The following is a 20,708-nucleotide window of genomic DNA, read 5'->3' as shown; positions in this document are numbered from 1 at the left end:
GTGACTGGTGATAGATTGAGGTCCCACAGATGAACACAAATTATTATTTATTATAGCTTGTTATGCTGAAACACGAATATATAAACTAGCCTTTAGGTGATTTTCGCATATTTTTTAATACTTCAAACAGCAAACTACTGCCCATCTTTCAGAGGCTTGAGTTTTCAATTCATCAAGACACATTTATTCACAAGCTTGAATGTTTTCTCTGTTGGCAGTTTGTTTAGTTCATAAAACACTGCTCCAAGCACTGCGTTCATCCACAGTTTCATAATCAACACCAATGGTGTAAAACTCAATTCCTGGAGAGCCGCAGATCTGCATAGTTTATCTCCAACCACCTCCAACCCACACCTGCTTAACAGTCTTGAACACCTTGAACAGTTGGATCAGCTGGGTTTGATTAGAGTTGGAGCAAACTGTGCAGAGCTGCGGCCCTCCAGGAATCCAGTTTAAGACCTATGATATACACAATGCTGAAGTGCTTCTGTATATAGTTCATAACTAATAAAAGATATTAGAAATCATGTGGATTTGTCATCTTCTTGCTTTGAGTTGAGCATCTCCTTGAATCGTCTTTTCTTCTCGATGTTTTCGTTGACTTTTCTCCGCTTGTCCTGTTTCTTTTGCATGGATTCCTTTTTCATTTTCAGCAGTTCACTCTCCTCACCCTTATACGCCACTTCAAGTTTCTCGCGTAAAATCTCTCGGGCTCGTTTTCTGTTCAGATCCACCGATCTGGTCTCGTGACACTGCAAGAGAAGAAAAGATGACATGTGATTATAATAATAGTGTGGAATTGACTGATCTGATCTGCTTGAAAGTTATATATGCAGTTAAAGTCAGAATTATTAGCTTCCCTGAATTATTAGCCCCCCCCCCTGTTTATTTCCCCCAATTTCTGTTTAACAGAGAGATTTTTTTCAACACATTTCTAATCATAATAGTTTTAATAACTCATCTCTAATAACTGATTTATTTTATCTTTGTCATGATGACAGTAAATAATATTTGACAATATATTTTTCAAGACACTTTTATACAGCTTAAAGTGACATTTAAAGGCTTAACTAGGTTAATTAGGTTAACTAGGCAGGTTAGGGTAATTAGGAAAGTTATTATATAACGATGGTTTGTTCTGTAGACTATCAAAAACAATATAGCTTAAAAAGGCTAATAATTTTAAAATATTTTAAAAAAGGTAAAACTGCTTTTATTCTAGCCTAAATAAAACAAATAAGACTTTCTCCAGAAGAAAAAATATTATCAGACATACTGTGAAAATTTCCTTGCTCTGTTAAACATCATTTGGGAGATAATAAAAAGAGAAAAAAAAATAAAAAATCAATGGGGGGCGAATAATTCTGACTTCATCTGTATGCATAATTTGCACTGTTCCTTAAGAGATTGGTCAAAATATATAGAAATAGATATAAACTATTGTTACTTTCAAAACTTTTTCTTTTAATAATTGGGGCTAAAGTTATTGCTTTTGAATATTATTTTCAAATATATTTATACACATCCAAAAAAATGAACACTACTTTATACTTTACATAGAAAATCATATTTAAGATTGTATTATTTAATCATTCCTTTTTAGATGACAGTAAATTTAGAAATTGAGGTAAAGTTGGGTTTCACCATTCAGACATTCTCCTTAATAATATAATATCAGAAAAGTACTCTTTACAAATTCTTTTTTTTAATAATTATTTTTTAGGGGTTTTCACCTTTATTGATAGGACAGTAGAGATGTACAGACAGGAAAGTGTGGGGAGCAGAGATGGGGGAGGGATCGGCAAAGGACCTCGAGCCAGGAATCAACTCTGGTCGTCTTTAGCACCTTGGTGTTATGTGTTGACGCATTAGCTATTGGCGCCGACCTCTTTGCAAATTCTAAATAAGGAAATCATATTAGCAACTAATGACTGTTAAAGTACATCATCGTTTACAGTCAATTTCATAGTGCTGATGTTGTTTTCAAGTCACAATTACCGGCGATTTCCGACAGAATATTTAAGTTATCATGGTAAACAATATAGGGACCGGTAAAATGAACAAATGTGTGGATATAAACTTTACCTCAGTGTTGATCTGGATGCTCACCACAGGGTAAATACTCAACATTATATCATTAAGTGGTATGAAAGGCACTGTATGGCAAGCATAAATAGCAGGGCTGACACGAGAAACTTGCTTGATTGAAAGACGACAGATTTATTTGTATATAGTTTACTGTACTGTAGTAAAATCTAAAGTTTCAATGGTAATTACTGTTCGTTCATTATAGTTATTACAACATTTTGTAGTGTAATTCATTAATAAAGAGTTGTAAACACACACACACACACACAATAGTTATTGATAACATTAAGTGTTTCCCTTTACTATGAATTACTGTAGCATTTTAATTATATTTTAAGTAGAGAAGCTAATAGTTTAGTTCACTACATTTTTTCGAGTAGCTTGCCGAATATTGCATTTTAGCATACTATACAGTATGGAAGTATGTGGTTGCGAACAAAGCCAAAGTTATTAATCAGCCTTAAAATCGGGCTTTAACGTCAAGAGGGGTGTGGTTAAGAATGTTGCTATGCAGTTGCTATGGAAGCCATCAAGGTGACGTCAACAGAACGACCGTTACTCCAAACGGTCAGACTTTAATTAAACAATTATTGGATTAACGTACACGGATTAATTATTTATTTAATTAATTATTCACTTAAAGGTAATTTTGACTTCACGTGGAAACTTTAAATGCTATTTCGGCTTGCCATACAGTGTCCTTCATTCGACTTGAGTAATTTTAATGATATAATTTTGAGTATTTACACCCTGACGAGCATCCAGATCAGCAGTTGGACATTGAGGTAAAGTTTATATTGGCACATTCGTTCATTTACGGTTTTTATTGTTTACCAGGCTAACTTAAGGTCTGAAATCGCATTTAAGTATGACTTCAAAACAACATTAGCACTAATATTGAACGTAAACACTTTTGTACTTTGATAGTCATCGGCTGCTAATATAATTTCCCTATTTAGCATTAGCAAACAATACTTTTCTTAAATATTATTAAGGAGAAAGTGCGAATATAAAACCAGCTTTACCTCAATTCAGTGGCCTCACCTTGACGACGATCCCGCTGGGAATGTGTCTGAGCACCACACAGTTACTGGTTTTGTTGGTCGCTTGTCCTCCAGGTCCAGATCCGCGAACAAACTGCTCCTCGAGCTCTTCTTCATGCACGACTGGCAACTCAATCTGGTATTTCTTCCCAGCAGCAGGTAAAACAGACGGCCAGCCAATGTCCATCACTCCGCATTTCAGCCTCCAGACTGTGAAAAGGCGATGACTGAATAAAAGCGTCATATTTCAGTGTCCAGCAATGTGAAACACAGTTACGCGCATTCAAGTAACATTACAATAAAGAAACTAAAACAGACGACTGATTGGAATATACAAGCTGAAATACTGTAAACACACAGAACTTCATAGACCCCTTTCACTTCTTCTGTTACTTTACAGTGAACCACAGAATATATTTACACCGCCATCTGCTGGGCTTGTTTAGGCTAATCGGCTGTTAGCATCACAGGCTCCGGATTTTTAGTTTTTATAAAATATTAATGCGACGTTTATATTTTATATTATGTGACTTTTGTTGACATTTTAGTAGCCTGAAATAACATTTTATTAGAAAAAAAAAATATATATATATAGAGAGAAAAATAAGTTTGTAAAACAACAGAGCTGGGAGTTCATTACAAGGTTTTTATACTGTAATATACAACACTAGCACAGACTATATCACTTTAATATATAAAAATATAAAGTACATGATCAAATATATTGCTTTAAACTATCAAAAATATAAACAAAAGTAACTTTTTCAAACTTTTCAAGGTTAAAAGATGCTGTAAGAAAGCTCAAGATCCAATAACGCAATTCAAAAGCATAAATAAATGGGGAAAAATGAAAACATAATTCACAAAATATGGAAAACTGCTAATTTACGGATATTTTGTGGTGTTTAAGTGGGGTTACAATGCTTTCTGAGAACATTTTAAATGTTCATGGAGCTGAGCTGTTCACATTACTTGGCATGATGGTAAAATACACTGTACAGAGTCTCTCAGCAATGCTTTATGGCATCATTTCACATTGACTTTGACATGTGTTTGAGGAAAAAATAGTTAATAAAAGCAAGCAAACACTTCCAATTCTTCCAATAATAAATAATATTTCACGAATATGTTCTGATGTTCAGAAATACATTAAGCTGAAGATTAAACTTCTTTCTTTCTCCTTCTCTGTACTTGATCTGTTTGTTTTGGGAAAGAGCCCGATAGGAGCCGTTCATTTAACCTTGAAGCAAGTTTTGTCCAGTGTGTGTGTGTGTCTGTGTTTTAAGGCGAACAACTCCCACACACCAGTTTGGATTGCAAAGGACTGACTTCATGCCTTTACTGATTATCTTTTTGTCTTCATATTTAAACAGGTATGTTGTTTGCTTGATTAAGTATTTTCATTCAGCGTGTTATATTTCGGTTATCAGAACACTCTTTATAGGGTTTGTTTTTTAGTACGCCAAAAATGTTTCTCAGTGGAGATTTCTACTATTTAAAGGGGTTGGTGACTTTACAACCTCCTATTTTTAATTTTGTGGCATCTTATTTGTACATTTTAATACGATTTGCTCATTCCCAATGAGAGGTACAGTAGTTAATAAAATCATGTGAACTCATATGAATTAGGCATTTTCTGACAATATTTTAAATAATTAGGTTTCCTCGTGAGTTCGGGCTGACTTTATAACAGTCCAAATGAAAATCCCTGGCTGAATACCTCCATTTTTTGTCAAATACAGAGTTTGTGTGGGGATTTAATTGCTGTTAACTTATATAGACAGATGTGTGCTTTTCCACATCACGTTCAATCAGCCCAACACTCTGAAATTCTTCTTTATTTTTAGGTTAACTTAATTGTTTTATGTTTAATCAACTTAAATTTGGAAGTTAACTTGATTTAAGTTGGGACAACATGAAGTGATTGTGTGTAACCCTGCATTTTTTTACAATGAATTTACCACATGTGGAGTCAATATTGGAACAATGCTACAAAATGTGGAAACAATTAGGTGTTCAAGAGTTTACACTTAGCTGATGACTGATTATAAAGCGAATTTGGCATGCTGACCTTGGAGAGAGCCCTGAGCTCATAAGATCCTTGAGCCCTGGTCTCCCTCCTGTTTGCAGAGTGAGAGGGGAGTTTGTGCTCAGATAGGTCTCGAGAACTCCCCCTTTGTTAAGCTGATGGCAGAATATAATTGCTACTGTAGAGATATACTGCTGGTTAAGAGCTTGACTATAGTGCTAATTTAGATGGATCAATTCACCTATGATGCATGTTTTTGGAATGTGGGAGGAAACCAGAGAACCAGGAGGAACCCCACACGAGCACGGGAAGAACAAGCAAACTCCCCACAGAAACGACAGCTGGCCTGTTAAGGACTAGAACCAGTGACATTCTTGCTGTCAGGCAACAGTGTTAATCACTCTGTGAAGGGAAAGGTGGAAGAGTAGGGGTGGAAGGGGGGATTCTTTAAGGCGAAGATAACTAGTAAGAAACCCTGGCTCTTTATAGTGAGTTGGGAATCATCTGATTGGTGAATCATACATTAGTTAATGCAGAACCAGCCGTGTTCAATCATAATCATGTGATCCTCACAAATTTAGTTTTCAAATAAACTTCACTTAATAATTCCTAACATATTGTGAGCTGTAGAAAAATTACAGAGAAGATCCAAAAGAGAGACCAACATATTTATTATTCAATATTTTACATTTTCATATATTATCTTTGATAATGTTAAATCAGTGGACAGAGAGTTTACTGAAGTTCTGCACATTTCCATACTAAATGACTTCATACGGGCTGAACAATATTCTATTCAATTCAGCTTTATTTGTATAGTGCTTTTACAAATTTACAATGTAGATTGCGACAAAGCAGCTTCACATAATAAATCATACTAAATTGGAACAGTGCAGTTCAGATTTTTAGTGTTTAAGTTCAGTTCAGTTTAGCTCAGTTCAGTGTGGTTTAAAAATCACTATTGAGAGTCCAAACGCTGAAGAGCAAATCCATCGATGTGTAGCTCTAGATCTCAAACCATGCAAGCTAGATGTGACAGCGGTTGGCGAAAAAGTTCAAAGAAAAAGTTTTCAAAGTTTTTTTTTTTTCAAAAAACTGAAAAAACTTCACCAGTTGGCGAAAGTGAAGAAAAAAAACCTTGAGAGAAACCAGGCTCATTTGGGCACGACCATTTTAATTTCTCCGCTGGTTAAACGTCTTGTGCAGAGCTGCAGTCTCAGCGGCGGAGGCTGGAAGCTGGGCCTCAGCGAAGACTCGTCTGTCCCTGGAGCGTCACAGGAATCAGTCTCATGCTCTCCACTCCTCCATGAGCAGCTGCTCAGGTGAGAAACCTGTGTGGAAACCCACTAAGTGATGCATTGAGTGTATGCTTTATTAAACAGATAGGTCTTTAATCTAGTTTTGAATTGGAAAAGTGTGTCTGAACCTCGAACGTTATCAGGAAGGCTATTCCAGAGTTTAGGAGCCATAAATGAGAAGGCTCAACCTCCTTTACTCGACTTTGCTATTCTACAGTAGGTACTACCAGAAGCCCTGAGTTTTAAGATCTTATAGAGCAGGTTGGATTGTAGCGAGACAGAAGGTGTAGTGGTTTTCAGCTTTTCTCTTAATGAATCAAACTCAGTCTGAAGGTTATGACTATCAGAATTTTTTTCCAAAAAAGCAGAAACAGCCTGGAGCAAACCCATCTCAGTCTCTCCCCAGGACAAATCCAATTTTCCTCAAGTTTGCCATACCCTTTATCAGGCCCGGATTGGCTAATCGGGAGAACTGGGAGAATTCCCAGTGGGCCGGTCTGTTTTTTGGCAGCGAGGTCCGGTGTTCCTAGCTGCTTGCACTCTCAGCAGTCGCACTCTTTTCATTTATTTATTTAGTTAACCATAGCCTCACTCTCTTTATTCATTATTTGCAGCCTTGCAGGTATCACTGCAATATTTATTTTTTCTTCCTGTTGTAACAGCACCATTGTGGTCCAGTGGTCAGCATGTTGCGTTACGACACCGCTGACCCGTGTTTGAACCTCACCTGAGTGTTTATTACTACTATTTTTTTTTTAAAGCTTAACTTAAAGGACACATAGTTTACCCCTTTTTATGATTTAATGACCCCCAAGAAGACCCTAGAGAGGAAAAAAATATTATCAGACATACTGTGAAATTTTCCTTGCTCAGGTAAACATCAATCGGGAAATATTTAAAAAAGAAAAAAATTAAAGGGGGGCGAATGGTTCTGACTTCAACTGTAAATTATAGAAAAACAAAATGCTGCATTGTCATATTTTTCCAATATCGTGCAGCCCTGCTTCAGACATAGAAGGACAGACGAGCTCGGGCCGATTACTGTAAAGCCAGGCACGAGTATAATTCGCCCTTAAAGTGGCCATGCGGTCACGAGACAGACCGGGAGAAATCAAATGCTGCATTGAAACTTTTAAAAACCTGAATCGGTATTGGAGTTAGTTTAGCACGCTGGAGGAAGGACGACACCATGGCTGAAGTATTACTGTTAGACAGGTAATGTTCTGTTTTTAAACTATTTTAGTCAGGCTGAGCTTATGTTATGCTTGTGCTAGCTAACACTGATGTGATTATTCTCAGTTTCATAAGGTCCTTTGACAGCATCTATAATGTAGATTTATATTTAGTTTAACAACAAAACATCAGTTAATAGCGCCTAGCCTGCTTTACTGAGCTGAAGTTGCTTTTATATTCACATTGGGTCATTTTTAAACAATGACAGCCTTCCTATACAGTTTACCATGCTACTCTGAATATTCGCTCTGAAATAGCATGTAAGTGTGGCTAAGTAATAAATGTAATTCCTGCACGGCGCTGGCACTAACTAACTGGCGAATGACATGAACTAGTGAGTTGTCTGCTGTTGTGATGTGGTGCGTGCTCGCGTTTTCAGGGGGTGTGGCTTTGAATCGCAGTCCCTCCCCGCCATTCAAAGGTATTATGCTAAGCGGTTAGCATTTTGGCAGATCACCTACTGCACCTTTAATATAACCTAATAAAAAGGAAACGGATGAGTTATAAAAGAAATTCAGCCCTCACAGTCGTCATGAAGGGTAATATTATATACACTAAAAGCATGTTTTGTACCAGGCTGTAAACATGTTTTTATCAGCTTTAAAATTGGCCAATTTACCATTGCAGTCAGAAAACGTCTGAATTTTCTGCAGTCAGCCCCTAAAGGCAAGTTGATGAATTGCAGTTTTAGTTACCTCCATACTGGCTTCACAAGGGAGAGCGAGAGGTTGCCGCTTGGTTCAAAACTTCTATGACTTTCTTTTTTCTGTTAAACATGAAGAAGATATTTTAAAGAAAGTTGGAAATCTGCAACTATTTTGACTTTTCCAACTATGTAAGTGGTTACAGGTTTCCAGCTTTTGAGTAAATGTTACATTTTTGAGTGAACTTTGGGTGAACTGTCCCTTTAAGCTGAAGATTCTTTCTCACTCCCTCTCTGAGTCTATAGCCCTTATCTTTATGTGCCATTTAACCTTTGAAGCAACAATTCTTTCTCTGTGTCTGTATGTGTGTGTGTTTTAAGATGAACAACTCACACACACCAGGTCAGACTGGAAAGATCCGACTGCATCTCTTGACTTCTCGCCTTTATTCTTCATATTTTGGGTCTGTTTCAGAGTTAAACAGGTATGTTGCGTTCCTTCTTTATTAGCTCATACTCCTGCTGTCTCGATATTCAAGTGTATTTTCATTTTCTGTGTTGTGTGTCATATTTTAGTTAGCAGCACATTCCTTTTCAAGTTAGTTTGTGATTAGTCAGGAAAGTTTACTTAAGTGTGCTGTATGTTCATTTCTGACTCTATAAAGCACGAAACACTATAGTATGTTTGCAAATGTTTAAGAGACGTCCAAAACTATAGGAAGAGCTTAAAAATGAAAATGTGTTCGCTATTCACTCTCAAACTGTTCCAAACTTTTATAAGTTTCTTTTTTCTGCTGAACACAAAAGGAGTTATTTTGAAAAATGTTAGAAAGCGGTAACCATTGACCTCCACAGTAGGAAAAACAAACACTATTGAAGTCAGTGGTTACAGGTTTACAACATTTTTGAAAATAACTACTTCAGTGTTTAACAGAGGAAACTAAAACTGTTTTGTGAAACGTGAATGAGTAAACGATGACAGAGATCTTACAGTCTGACTAGGGATGCTCATTTCGGTTAATTTTGCTAACCGACAACCGCCGCTCATTAATCGGTTATTAACGGTTGACTGGTCAGATTATATTATTAATTTTATATTAAACAAATTGACGTGTCTATTTAGTGTCTGACACATTAGATATTGCATTTTAAAATACTGATTTATTTTTATATGCTAGCATATTAATAATAGAACACAACAACAAAGCATTTTCACGCACCTGCAGTGTTTAGCACAGAAGAACAGAATAAACTAAATACAATGAATAAAATATATAGGACTGCCCTAAATTATTTTTACTTAAATAATTAATTTATATTATAAATCAAAAACAATGACTTATTATTTTTAATAACCGGCATAGGCTGTTTTTTTCCAATCATATTTTTGTCTTCCATCAAATAAATTAGCAGACTTCCTTAAATTGCTCTCTCCACGGAGAATATGCATTTATTTGATGCCCCGCTGTTATTATTATAATCACAAAACCTTTTTACATTTTTATAGAAATCATTATTTTAAAGATTATGTCTTGCTATATGGTTTCCTTTATCTCCCTCGCGGTTAAGTGTGCGCGCTGCGTGATGAAAAGACAACAACGCGCGCATATGTTGACTTTTTGTAAACAGTTGTGTTGTTTAAATATGATATTACATTAATGTGCATACATGCTTTATAAGCTGTAAAATAAAAGGTAAAGCCTATTTGTTGCGTTTATGACGCAGATCCAGGCCAACATCAGCGCTTTTTTTGGCATCAACACTGTTTCAAACAGCAATATTCTTCTTCCATTTTGCTTCTTTGGCAAATTTGTCTGTAGGCACGGGTTATTCGTTATCGTCCCGCAAGATAAGTATGCTTTGCAGTTGAACAAGGGGCCGAAAACAAGGCGGATCTCACTGCCTAATGTTGACAAGGAAAAAAGAAGAGAAGAAGCGCGGTCCTCTTATGAAACGACTGAATCAGCTGGGTATCGATTATGCAAAAGTGTTGCTGTCTGTGTTGTTACAGTTGTAATATTTAATAATATTGTGATATTTATGGATGCTCAAAATAATCGATTAAGCGTTAACCGAAAGGGTGTGTTTGTGACCGATTAATGCTATCAGTTAAACGATTAAAATTATTATTTTATATATTTTTAGTTTGACTGCATAAGGGGCTGATTGAATGCGCCTTTGCATTAAGAGGGGCATCTTTTGCACGCGGCTCATCCCAGAGCAGCAGTTTGTGTTGTCAAGACAACTAGAGAACTTTTAAAGAGCTTGGTTTCCGCTACATTCATTCTTCCATGGCGGGGAACAAAATGCATCTTCGGCTACATACCCATTCAAAACATTCAGTTATTGTTGTTGTTGTTGTTTTTAATAGCGGATTTTAATCGCACCAAAACGTATTCACTTACCTTTTAAGACGTTTTGATGCGATTATAATCCGCTATTAAAAACAACAACAACAACAATAACTGAATGTTTTGAATGGGTAATGTAGCCGTGGCGGGATGCATTTTGGTCCCCGCCATGGAAGAATGAATGTAGCGGAAACCAAGCTCTTTAAAAGTTCTCTGTAGTTGTCTTGACAACACAAACTGCTGCTCTGGGATGAGCCGCGTGCAAAAGATGCCCCTCTTAACGCAAAGGCGCATTCAATCGGCATCTTATGCAGCCAAACTAAAAATATACAAAATAATCATTTTAATCGTTTAACTGATAACAATAATCGGTTACAAACGCATCCTTTCGGTTAACGGTTAATCGATTATTTTGAGCATCCCTAAGTCTGACGACAAGCTACAATATATGATTAATTAAAATTGCGTGGTGTGAGCTGGGCTTTAGGTAGGGTTATAGTCAATTTCCAAGAGAATCACGTGACTCAAATCATCAAACGTAATACCAAACGAAAGATGCTTTCTACACTCTTTTTAACATGATTGAACCGAATAAACACAACTATATAGGTTTGGAAAAAAACATAATTGTTTAATGGTTAAAGTGTTATCGCTATATGACACAATCAAATTATTTAGCTATAATGTTCTCTTAAAAACTGTTTTTATAAATTATTAGCTCTGCTATTGTTTGTAAATGAGAGTCTTTATAATGTACAACGAGAACGATCTCTTGTCCTGCTCAGTGTGTCTCAATGTGTAGTGAACCAAGCTCATGAGTGCCCTTAACAGTACTTGAATTCATGCACACGACCTACTGATCATACTTACGAACAACCTGAATGACACTCTAAAGATACCCTGAAAATGATCATGATTTAATGATAATTGATTTAAAATATTGATATAAAAATTGATTTTTTTTTACTTCAGGTCTGATGGAGGAGACACGCCGTAATGTCAAAACAAGAAAGAAAACCCACTCACCGAAGAGAAAAGATGAGAAATTTTTGACCTGCACTCAGTGTGGAAAGAGTCTGAGCTGCAAAAAGAGTCTCAGAGTTCATATGAGGATTCACACCGGAGAGAAACCATTCACATGTGTTCAGTGCGGGAAGAATTTCAGACATTCCTCATACCTTAATCTACACATGTTGATCCACACTAGAGAGAAACCGTTCACATGTGTTCAGTGCGGGACGAGTTTCAGACAATCATCACACCTTAATCGACACATGTTGATCCACACTGGAGAGAAAACACATGAATGTGATCAATGCAGCAAAACATTTTTGTTAGCTCAAGAGCTCAAGAACCATCTTAAAGTGCACACAAAGGAGAAACCTTATTCATGTTCATTGTGTGGAAAGAGATTTAAATGTCAGCAAAGTTTAAAAAAACATCAGAAGATCCACACTGGTGTGAGAGAGTTTATGTGCTTTGAGTGTAAGAAGACTTTTATTAAAGCTGAACATCTGAAATGTCATCAGAGGATCCACACTGGAGAGAAACCGTACAGATGTAATCAATGCGGGAAGAGTTTCAGATGTTCATCAGCCCTAAATAAACACATGAAGATCCACACTGGAGAGAAACCGTTCACATGTGCTCAGTGCGGGACGAGTTTCAGACGTTCATCACACCTTAATCGACACATGATGATCCACACTGGAGAGAAACCATTCACTTGTATTCAGTGCGGGACGAGTTTCAGACATTCATCAGCCCTTAATCAACACATGTTGATCCACACTGGAGAGAAAACACACAAATGTGATCAATGCAGTGTTACGGCCAGCTCGCTCCCGACCGTACCATAAAAAGGATCAGACACACAAAAAGATATATAATGAAAAAAACATTTATTAAAGGGAATAATAAAGTATAACAAACTGTCTAGGGATTTGAAATAAATAAGAAAGCAGGTGAAATTCTCTCAACTAATACAAAACAAAACATAAGACGGCAACACAAAAGAGTTGGAGCAAAATGACCTCTCTGTGGAATAACGGTCCACCAGAGGAAGTGCCGTTCTTCACAAAAAATTCAAATATATACTTTCTCCACCCATAAATTAACTAATTAACGGTGACGTCACATAGCGAGGCCACCGAAAGGTAGGAAAGAGAAGACAGGGTCGTAACACCTCCCTCCTCAAAAAGATTCTGCAAAGAATCAAAAAGAAAAAAAAATTAGCAAACAATAACAGAAATACATCCTTTCATAAAACAGCTCACTCTTCCTCCTCTTCCAACACCTCTGGGCCCTAGAAGTGCAAAAGAACAACAAGAGTGAAACATGCAATATGAATAGCTATACTCTAGAGAGTGTATCCGCGATCACATTATCTTTCCCGCGCACATGCTTAATTTCAAGATGGAAAGGCTGTAAAATTAGACTCCATCGCATGATTCGTTGGTTTCGGTTTTTCATCCGATTTAAAAAAACCAAGGGGTTATGATCAGTATAAACAACAATCGGTGCGGCGATCGACCCTAAATAAACCTCAAAATGTTGTACAGCCAGAACAAGAGCAAGGGCTTCCTTTTCAATGGTGGAATAAACCTGTTGATGACGATTAAACTTTTTTGAAAAGTAGCTTACAGGGTGTTCTACTTGATTTAAATCCTCTTGCAAAAGAACCGCGCCTGCACCACAACCACTAGCATCAACTGCGAGACGAAATGACTTCTCAAAGTTGGGAGCTGTCAAAACTGGGGAACTAGCTAACAAGGCCTTACAATTTTCAAAGGCTTGTTGACATGTCTCCGACCACTGGTACTCAATTTTTGGACTCAATAAATCAGTCAAAGGTGAAACGATACTAGCAAAGTTTTTACAAAAACTCCGGTAGTAACCAATCATCCCAAGAAATCGTCGTAACTCACGCCGATTACTGGGAGTTGGAAAATTACAAATGGCTTCAACTTTTGCTCCAATTGGTTTAACGTACCCGTTTCCCACTATTTTACCCAAATAGGTGACTGTGGCTTTTCCAAATTCGGACTTCGCAAGATTGATTGTTAAATTAGCCTCTGCCAAACGTGAAAATAGGTCTTTGATTTGATCAAGATGTTCAGACCAGGTAGAACTATACAAAACGACATCGTCAAGATAAGCCTCGCATCCAGACATTCCATGCAATACACGATTAACCAATCGTTGGAATGTTGCGGGGGCATTACGGACCCCAAAAGGCATCACAGTGTATTGAAGGAAAGAGTCTGGGGTAACGAAAGCAGATAATTCTCTTGCCCGAGCAGTTAAAGGTACTTGCCAATAGCCCTTAAGTAGATCAAACTTACTTACATATTTGGCAGAGCCAACATGATCTACACAGTCATCTATTCGAGGCAAGGGAAAACAGTCTGGTTTGGTAAAAGAATTTAATCTTCTATAATCGGTGCAAAACCGATATGAACCATCAGGTTTGTTCACCAATACACAAGGGGAACTCCAGGAACTAAAACTTGGTTCAGCCAAATTATGAGCAAGTAGGTAGTTCACCTCTCTTTTTAAAAGCTCTCGTTTTATTGGATTGACCCTATAAGCATTTTGTTTGATAGGACAAGAATTTCCTACATCAATGTCATGTTCAATGACAGTAGTGCGACCAGGGACATCCAAAAAAAGTGAAGGAAATGACATCACTAATTCAATGATGTCATTTCTCTCATCTTCCGTCAAATAAGACAGATGGCCAGACAAATCAGAAAGAATCTGAGAGTTGTTAAGGCGTCCATCTATTTTCCCATGGGACAGAAGACTCCCATCCTCATTTTTCTCAGATAAGTCCTCACCCATACTGCAAGACAGAGAAGGGAACACAGAGAGATGTTCTAAACCAGAATGATTACATAGGGGCGCCACACTGACAGAGGCAGAACAAACAGGAGCAACAAAAGGTTTCAACAAATTAATGTGACAAACCTGAACTTTCTTCCGACGTTCAGGAGTATTCAACAAATAATTATTGTCTGAAAGACGTTTAGCTACACTGTAAGGTCCAGTGAATTTCGCTTGGAATGGATTAGTAGGAAGAGACAACAATGCTAAAACCTGATCACCTGTCTGAAAACTCCGAAATTTGGCCTTCTTGTCAAAGTGTTGCTGCATTTTCTTTTGTGACTTACCCAATTTCTTTTTAGCAACAGCTTGCATCTCATAAAGTCTACGACGAAAACCACTTACATAATCTATAAGGTTGTCTGGAGGTTTAGATGAATGCCACACATCAGCCAAAACAGTAGTGGGCCCTCGTATTTCATGTCCAAAAACTAATTCATTTGGGCTAAAGCCAATACTTTCTTGAGTTACCTCACGTATAGCTAATAGCAACCATGGCAGGCCTTCTTCCCAATCACCATCGAGCTCCACACAATATGACCTTAAAAGAGACTTCAGGGTTTGATGAAATCTTTCAAGCGCTCCCTGGCTCTGTGGATGATATGCACTAGAAATATTGTGTTTAACTCGAAGTTGACGGAGGGCTTTTGCGAACTGTTTGGACATGAAGTTAGAACCTTGGTCTGATTGAATCACTTTGGGGATACCAAATATAGACATAAAATTAGTAAGGGCCTTCAGAATGGACTTCGTAGTTATAGATCTCAGTGGGTAAGCCGCAGGATAACGGGTAGTCTGGCACATAATGGTAAGGAGATAGTGATGACCAGCCCTGGAACGAGGTAAAGGACCAACACAATCAATAATCAAATGGTCAAAAGGGTTAGATGTCACAGGAATAGGCTGTAATGGAGCGGTTGGCACTTTTTGGTTTGGCTTACCAGTAAGTTGACATGTGTGACAGGAACGTATAAATCTGGCCACATCTCGTTTTACTCCAGGCCAGTAAAACTGTCGCATAATACGATCATAGGTTTTCCGAACGCCTGTATGACCAGCGAGTCCTTGATGGGCTAACTGCATCACAGATTCCCTAAAAGCAAGAGGGACTACAATCTGGGTTCTAGACTTTAAATTATCATCAAACATGGCTACTCTCCGACAAAGTAGACCATCTTCAAAGAAATAAGAAGAAAGATCACCCATATTAGACCCTGCTTGGGAGACTACGGTTTTCAATGTGTCATCAAGCTGCTGTGCATGAATTAGTTCCTCTCTGGGAACCTGCAACAGAGAAGTTAAAGGATACTTATCAACATCAGAAGAAGCAGTATGTAAGACCTCAGTGGCATCAGAGTCTAGACTTTGGGGTGAATTTGTAAGTTCCTCCAGATCAGGGGATAGTGAAGAGCAGATATTTTTGTCTTTTTCCGGACTCTCTGGCAGATCACATGTAAATTCACCCGAATCAACAGTGGAAAAGAAAGTGTTACCAAGTGAAACATCTGTAGCTTGGTTTTCAGGCAGTTGTTTTGCCATCGATCGGGTGACTGCACAGGCTGGAAACAAATTAGAGAAGATGTTACTCTTTTCAACATCAGATTTACTAGGTGCAGATATCACTATGGGCAAAGCAGTCACCTTACTCTCTCCCCAAACATTTCCCCCAGCTAAATCATTTCCTAAAATAAATGTAATTCCAGGAACTGGAAGTGCAGATCGAACACCAACTACAACATCACCAGAGATTATGGTTGAGGAAAGATGAATTCGGTGTAATGGCACGTCAACAAATCCCATTTCAAAACCTCTTACCAATACACAAGTTCCAGTAGCAGTTTCAGAACTTAAAGGCAACACTCCTTCCAAAAGAAATGACTGTGCTGATCCAGTGTCTCGGAGGATACGCACAGGGACCATTTCCTCAGAACCTAATAAAGACACAGCTCCTTCAGTGATAAAGGGTGTATAATCAACAAAATCATTCACCTTTTGGTCAAACAATGCACCACAGGAATGAGATAAATGACCAGCACTTTCTATGAAAGTGTCATCTACAGTCGATGGGGCGACAAGAGAAACAGGTTTTGAAAATTTCTCTTTCTTTTTCAGAACAGGGCATTCAGAAATTTTATGGCCAGACTTTTTGCAATAGAAACAGATGAGGTCTCTTGAAACAGTGGGTTTTCCAATATTACCAACAACAGGTGCCCTTATATTTTGTCCAACCACAGCAGGCTTTTGTTTAACTTGACAAGACCTAAACTTATTCATGTCACTTCGAAAACTGGCTGAACTAAATGTGCCCTGATGAGTTAAAACAAATTCATCAGCCATAATGGCAGCATCTGCAAGTTTACTCACTTTGTGTTCATTTAAATAAGTAGCTACAGCAGAAGGAACACAGTGTTTAAACTCCTCTAGAAGTAACAATTCTCTTAACTGCTCTTTAGTTTCAACTTTCATTGAAGTGCACCATCGCTCAAATAGACTCTCTTTTTCCCTTGCAAATTCAACAAATGTACAATTTTCAGTTTTGATTAAATTTCTAAATTTTTGACGATATGCCTCAGGCACCAGTTCATATGCATGCAATACAGCAGTTTTCACAGTTTCATACTCACCACTTTGTTCCAGGGTGAGAGCAGAATAAATATCTTGAGCTTTTCCTGTGAAAACACACTGCAACAACAAAGTCCAAAACTGTTTTGGCCATTTCAGCGATAAAGCAACACGCTCAAAATGATCAAAATATTTTTCTACCTCTTTTTCAGAAAATGGCGGAACTAATCTCATGTTACGATGAACATCAAACACTAATGCAGACGACTGTTCTGGCACCGGATGCACGTCAGCTCGCGGTGTTTCCGCTCGTTTTGCTGCTAATTCCAACTCCAACTTCTTTAACTGAAACGCTCTCTCTTCCCGTTCCCTCTCTAACTCAAGCTCCAATTTTCGTACAGACAACTGTTGTTCTAGTTTCCTAGCTTCAAATTCCCGTTCTGTTTCTCTCTCTTTCATAGCGCGACCCTCGCGATCAGCACGGAGCTTTTCTGCATCTAAATACAGCTGTTTCTCTTGTATTGACATCTCTGGGAATTTTAACTCACTTTCCACATCAATATCACAGGAAGAAAACACTGAAGATTCACAAAGAACAGCAGTTCTTACCTCTAAAACTCCCCTTTCAACCAGAGATCGTTTCAAAGTTGCTATAAGGGTGTCCTTTTTTTTCTTATCATGTGTAGTGAGATCGATGCTAAAACGCTCGGCAATTTGTATTAATTCTTCCTTTGTACAACGCTCAATTAAAGCTTCCGAGGGACAAGCAAAAAAATCATCGAGTACTGAAGACATTTTTGTATTAGCATTCACGGATACAACACAAATAAACAAACAAACACTCCCGTACTCACCCGGAAACTGCCCTCTGTACAAAAACTACAATTCCCATAAGCCACTGCTTCGGAATGAACTACAACTGAACGTTACGCATCTACCCATTCACAAAAAACTTCAAAGACTTACCACAAGTCGGACACGTAGGTACGCGAGGAAGAGAGAAGCGCACGAATCACAAACGCCGTCAGTAACAAAATATATTCACCTTTATACTCAGAGAAACTCCAGCTCCTATCTAAGAAGAAAACTAACTAATTCCTATCTAGTCTTCAGAGGTGTACCAGGCTCGGGGCGGCATTAAACGCTGAGCTCAGTGACAATCGGTCTTTAGACCAAAAGTCCGAAAGCGTACCCCCGACAGAGATTAAAATCTCCACCTAGGATAACCTCCAAAAATAAGAAAGGCAAAATAATAAACAAAACAACAAACAGTGCACCGATGGAAGGATTGTATTCACAACCCAGCTGGATACACTCTTTCTAACCGGAGTTTCTAGTATATAAAGGTGAATAGCCAATCCAAAAAAAAATACTCACCCGCATAAAGGAATGCCGGACGAGCCACCCAATTTATGTTACGGCCAGCTCGCTCCCGACCGTACCATAAAAAGGATCAGACACACAAAAAGATATATAATGAAAAAAACATTTATTAAAGGGAATAATAAAGTATAACAAACTGTCTAGGGATTTGAAATAAATAAGAAAGCAGGTGAAATTCTCTCAACTAATACAAAACAAAACATAAGACGGCAACACAAAAGAGTTGGAGCAAAATGACCTCTCTGTGGAATAACGGTCCACCAGAGGAAGTGCCGTTCTTCACAAAAAATTCAAATATATACTTTCTCCACCCATAAATTAACTAATTAACGGTGACGTCACATAGCGAGGCCACCGAAAGGTAGGAAAGAGAAGACAGGGTCGTAACAGCAGCAAAACATTTTTGAGGGCATCAGAGCTGAAGAGCCATCTTAGAGTTCACACAAAGGAGAAACCTTATTCATGTTCATTGTGTGGAAAGAGATTTAAATGTCAGTCAGGTTTAAAAAAACATCAGAAGATCCACATTGGTGTGAGAGAGTATGTGTGCTCTGAGTGTAAGAAGACTTTTATTAAAGCTGAACAACTGAAACAGCATCAGAGTAACCACACTGGAGAGAAACCTTACACATGTGTTCAGTGCGGGAAGAGTTTCAGATGTTCATCAGACCTAAATAAACACATGAAGATCCACACTGGCGAGAAACCGTTCACATGTGTTCAGTGCGGGACAAGTTTCAGACAATCATCAAACCTTAATAAACACATGTTGATCCACACTGGAGAGAAAACACACAAATGTGATCAATGCAGCAAAACATTTTTGAGTGCTCCAGAGCTGAAGAGGCATCTTACAGTTCACACAAAGGAGAAACCTTATTCATGTTCATTGTGTGGAAAGAGATTTAAATGTCAATCAGGTTTAAAAACACATCAGAAGATCCACACTGGTGTGAGAGAGTATATGTGCTTTGAGTGTGAGAAGACTTTTATTACAGCTGGAGAACTGAAACAGCACCAGAGGATTCACACTGGAGAGAAACCGTACATGTGTTCACACTGCAACAAGAGATTCAGTGTGTTAGGAAACCTGAAAACACATGAGAGGATCCACACTGGAGAGAAACCTTACGCATGTGATCAATGCGGGAAAAGTTTCAGATGTTCATTACACCTTAATCGACACATGAGGATTCACACTGGAGAGAAACCGTTCACATGTGTTCAGTGCGGGAAGAGTTTCAGATGTTCATCAGCCCTAAATAAACACATGAAGATCCACACTGGCGAGAAACCGTTCACATGTGTTCAATGCGGGACGAGTTTCAGATGTTCATCAGATCTTAATCTACACATGTTGATCCACACTGGAGAGAAAACACACGAATGTGATCAATGCAGCAAAACATTTTTGAGGGCTTCAAATCTGAAGATCCATCTTAGAGTTCACACAAAGGAGAAACCTTATTCATGTTCATTGTGTGGAAAGAGATTTAAATGTCAGCAAAGTTTAAAAGCACATCAGAAGATCCACACTGGCGCGAGAGAGTTTATGTGCTTTGAGTGTAAGAAGACATTTATTACAGCTGGGGAACTGAAACTGCACCAGAGGATTCACACTGGAGAGAAACCGTACATGTGTTCACACTGCAACAAAAGGTTCAGTTGGTCAGAAAAACTGAAAAGACATGAGAAGATCCACACTAGACTCTAAAAGGGATCCACAGAGAGAAACATGTGATCAATGCTGCAAATCATATTTAGGGCTTCAGAGCTGAAGAACCATCATAGAATTCATACAAAATGAAGTCTTCTTCATGTTCATTGTATGGCAGAAGATTTACTTGAGTATTTTTTTTTACAGCTTTTATGAAATATTCCACAAACATTAACAACATCGATCCAAAATACCAAATCAAAATAATGATGATGATGATGGGAAGCACAAAGACGAATAAGAAATGCATACACAATGTAACAAGCAAAGAATCTGTTGAAAATAGGACAAGTGTAAAGAAAGTAAACAATGTAAAGAAAAAAGTAAGCAAAATTAAATAAACTAAACATAAATGCCCCTGACTGGATCAATATATTTAAAAAAATCAAGCATTTATGAAATGTGTGTGAGCCATTTTCTCAAATAAATATACAATGGTGTGGAAAAAAAGTGTTTGGCCCCTCATTGATTTTTTT

At 37.9% G+C, this 20,708-nt stretch overlaps 6 protein-coding genes and 1 long non-coding RNA gene across 12 annotated transcripts in view; 4 read left to right on the top strand and 3 right to left on the bottom strand.

Annotated features, from left to right (window-relative positions):
• kiss1rb (KISS1 receptor b) overlaps positions 1–20,708 on the top strand; it is a 360,900-nt gene that overhangs the window by 123,754 nt on the left and 216,438 nt on the right. The gene's annotated exons all lie outside the window — the stretch shown is intronic.
• mtrfr (mitochondrial translation release factor in rescue) lies at positions 34–3,530 on the bottom strand. 2 transcript variants are annotated; one of them, XR_015489807.1, is made up of 3 exons: positions 3,133–3,519; positions 460–752; positions 98–318 (listed from the first exon to the last, which is right to left on the bottom strand). XR_015489807.1 is itself a non-coding variant. In NM_001126476.2 (2 exon segments), coding segments are annotated over 2 exon segments (471 nt in total). In that variant the 5' UTR covers positions 3,376–3,530; the 3' UTR covers positions 34–524.
• On the top strand, positions 2,637–20,682 carry zgc:113050. Its single transcript, XM_087254659.1, has 6 exons — positions 2,637–2,873; positions 4,418–4,504; positions 6,367–6,482; positions 8,716–8,819; positions 11,658–12,509; positions 18,909–20,682. Exons 1-5 carry the CDS (start codon positions 2,761–2,763, stop codon positions 11,661–11,663), a joined length of 426 nt encoding a protein of 141 aa, XP_087110785.1. The 5' UTR covers positions 2,637–2,760; the 3' UTR covers positions 11,664–12,509; positions 18,909–20,682.
• Positions 8,741–12,553, top strand: LOC147844539 (uncharacterized). Its single transcript, XM_087254627.1, has 2 exons — positions 8,741–10,344; positions 10,706–12,553. Exon 2 carries the CDS (start codon positions 11,663–11,665, stop codon positions 12,542–12,544), a length of 882 nt encoding a protein of 293 aa, XP_087110753.1. The 5' UTR covers positions 8,741–10,344; positions 10,706–11,662; the 3' UTR covers positions 12,545–12,553.
• Positions 11,872–20,708, bottom strand: part of LOC147844535 (uncharacterized) — a 31,690-nt gene continuing 22,853 nt past the window's right edge. The window contains exon 4 of one of the 3 annotated variants that reach the window (XR_015492076.1): positions 11,872–11,972. This is a non-coding gene — a long non-coding RNA (uncharacterized LOC147844535). Of the gene's footprint in view, positions 11,973–12,341; positions 12,477–12,751; positions 12,890–20,708 lie in introns of those variants that run through there. The other 2 variants (XR_015492073.1, XR_015492074.1) reach the window with 2 other exon arrangements.
• Positions 12,570–18,015, bottom strand: LOC147844538 (uncharacterized). Of its 3 annotated transcripts, XM_087254317.1 has the most exons (4): positions 16,386–18,015; positions 16,064–16,129; positions 15,512–15,854; positions 12,570–15,402 (listed from the first exon to the last, which is right to left on the bottom strand). In XM_087254317.1, the coding sequence occupies exons 1-4, from the start codon at positions 17,925–17,927 to the stop codon at positions 15,335–15,337; spliced, it is 2,019 nt and encodes a 672-aa protein (XP_087110443.1). In that variant the 5' UTR covers positions 17,928–18,015; the 3' UTR covers positions 12,570–15,334. The 3 variants fall into 3 exon arrangements, with proteins under 3 accessions (XP_087110443.1, XP_087110440.1, XP_087110441.1); XM_087254314.1 differs by having other exon boundaries at positions 12,570–15,854; XM_087254315.1 differs by having other exon boundaries at positions 15,512–18,015.
• Positions 18,862–20,682, top strand: LOC147844537 (uncharacterized; the record flags this gene model as incomplete). The annotated part of the gene is made up of 1 exon (XM_087253013.1): positions 18,862–20,682. A coding segment is annotated over one exon (1,368 nt), but the record flags the coding sequence as incomplete, so codon positions are not given.

This window comes from Danio rerio, chromosome 5 (genome assembly GCF_052040795.2).
Source record: "Danio rerio strain M-AB ecotype USA chromosome 5, GRCz13ab, whole genome shotgun sequence".
Lineage (NCBI taxonomy): Eukaryota > Metazoa > Chordata > Actinopteri > Cypriniformes > Danionidae > Danio > Danio rerio.
Note: the sequence above shows the minus strand (reverse complement) of the source record. Positions and strands in the feature narration are given on the sequence as shown.

What these genes read in the sequence shown, in the direction of transcription:
- LOC147844538 (XM_087254314.1), bottom strand. Translation starts at nt 17,927, where the DNA reads ATGTCTTCAGTACTCGATGATTTTTTTGCTTGTCCCTCGGAAGCTTTA. An exon ending in CTACTGGAACTTGTGTATTG is followed by an intron (nt 16,130 to 16,385) that starts GTAAGAGGTTTT and finishes ATTTGTTTCCAG; the next exon opens with CCTGTGCAGTCACCCGATCG. An exon ending in AGCTACAGATGTTTCACTTG is followed by an intron (nt 15,855 to 16,063) that starts GTAACACTTTCT and finishes TCTCTGTTGCAG; the next exon opens with GTTCCCAGAGAGGAACTAAT.
- zgc:113050 (XM_087254659.1), top strand. Translation starts at nt 2,761, where the DNA reads ATGCTATTTCGGCTTGCCATACAGTGTCCTTCATTCGACTTGAGTAAT. An exon ending in TTGTCTTCATATTTAAACAG is followed by an intron (nt 4,505 to 6,366) that starts GTATGTTGTTTG and finishes CGTCTTGTGCAG; the next exon opens with AGCTGCAGTCTCAGCGGCGG. An exon ending in CTCCATGAGCAGCTGCTCAG is followed by an intron (nt 6,483 to 8,715) that starts GTGAGAAACCTG and finishes GTGTGTTTTAAG; the next exon opens with ATGAACAACTCACACACACC.
- LOC147844539 (XM_087254627.1), top strand. Translation starts at nt 11,663, where the DNA reads ATGGAGGAGACACGCCGTAATGTCAAAACAAGAAAGAAAACCCACTCA.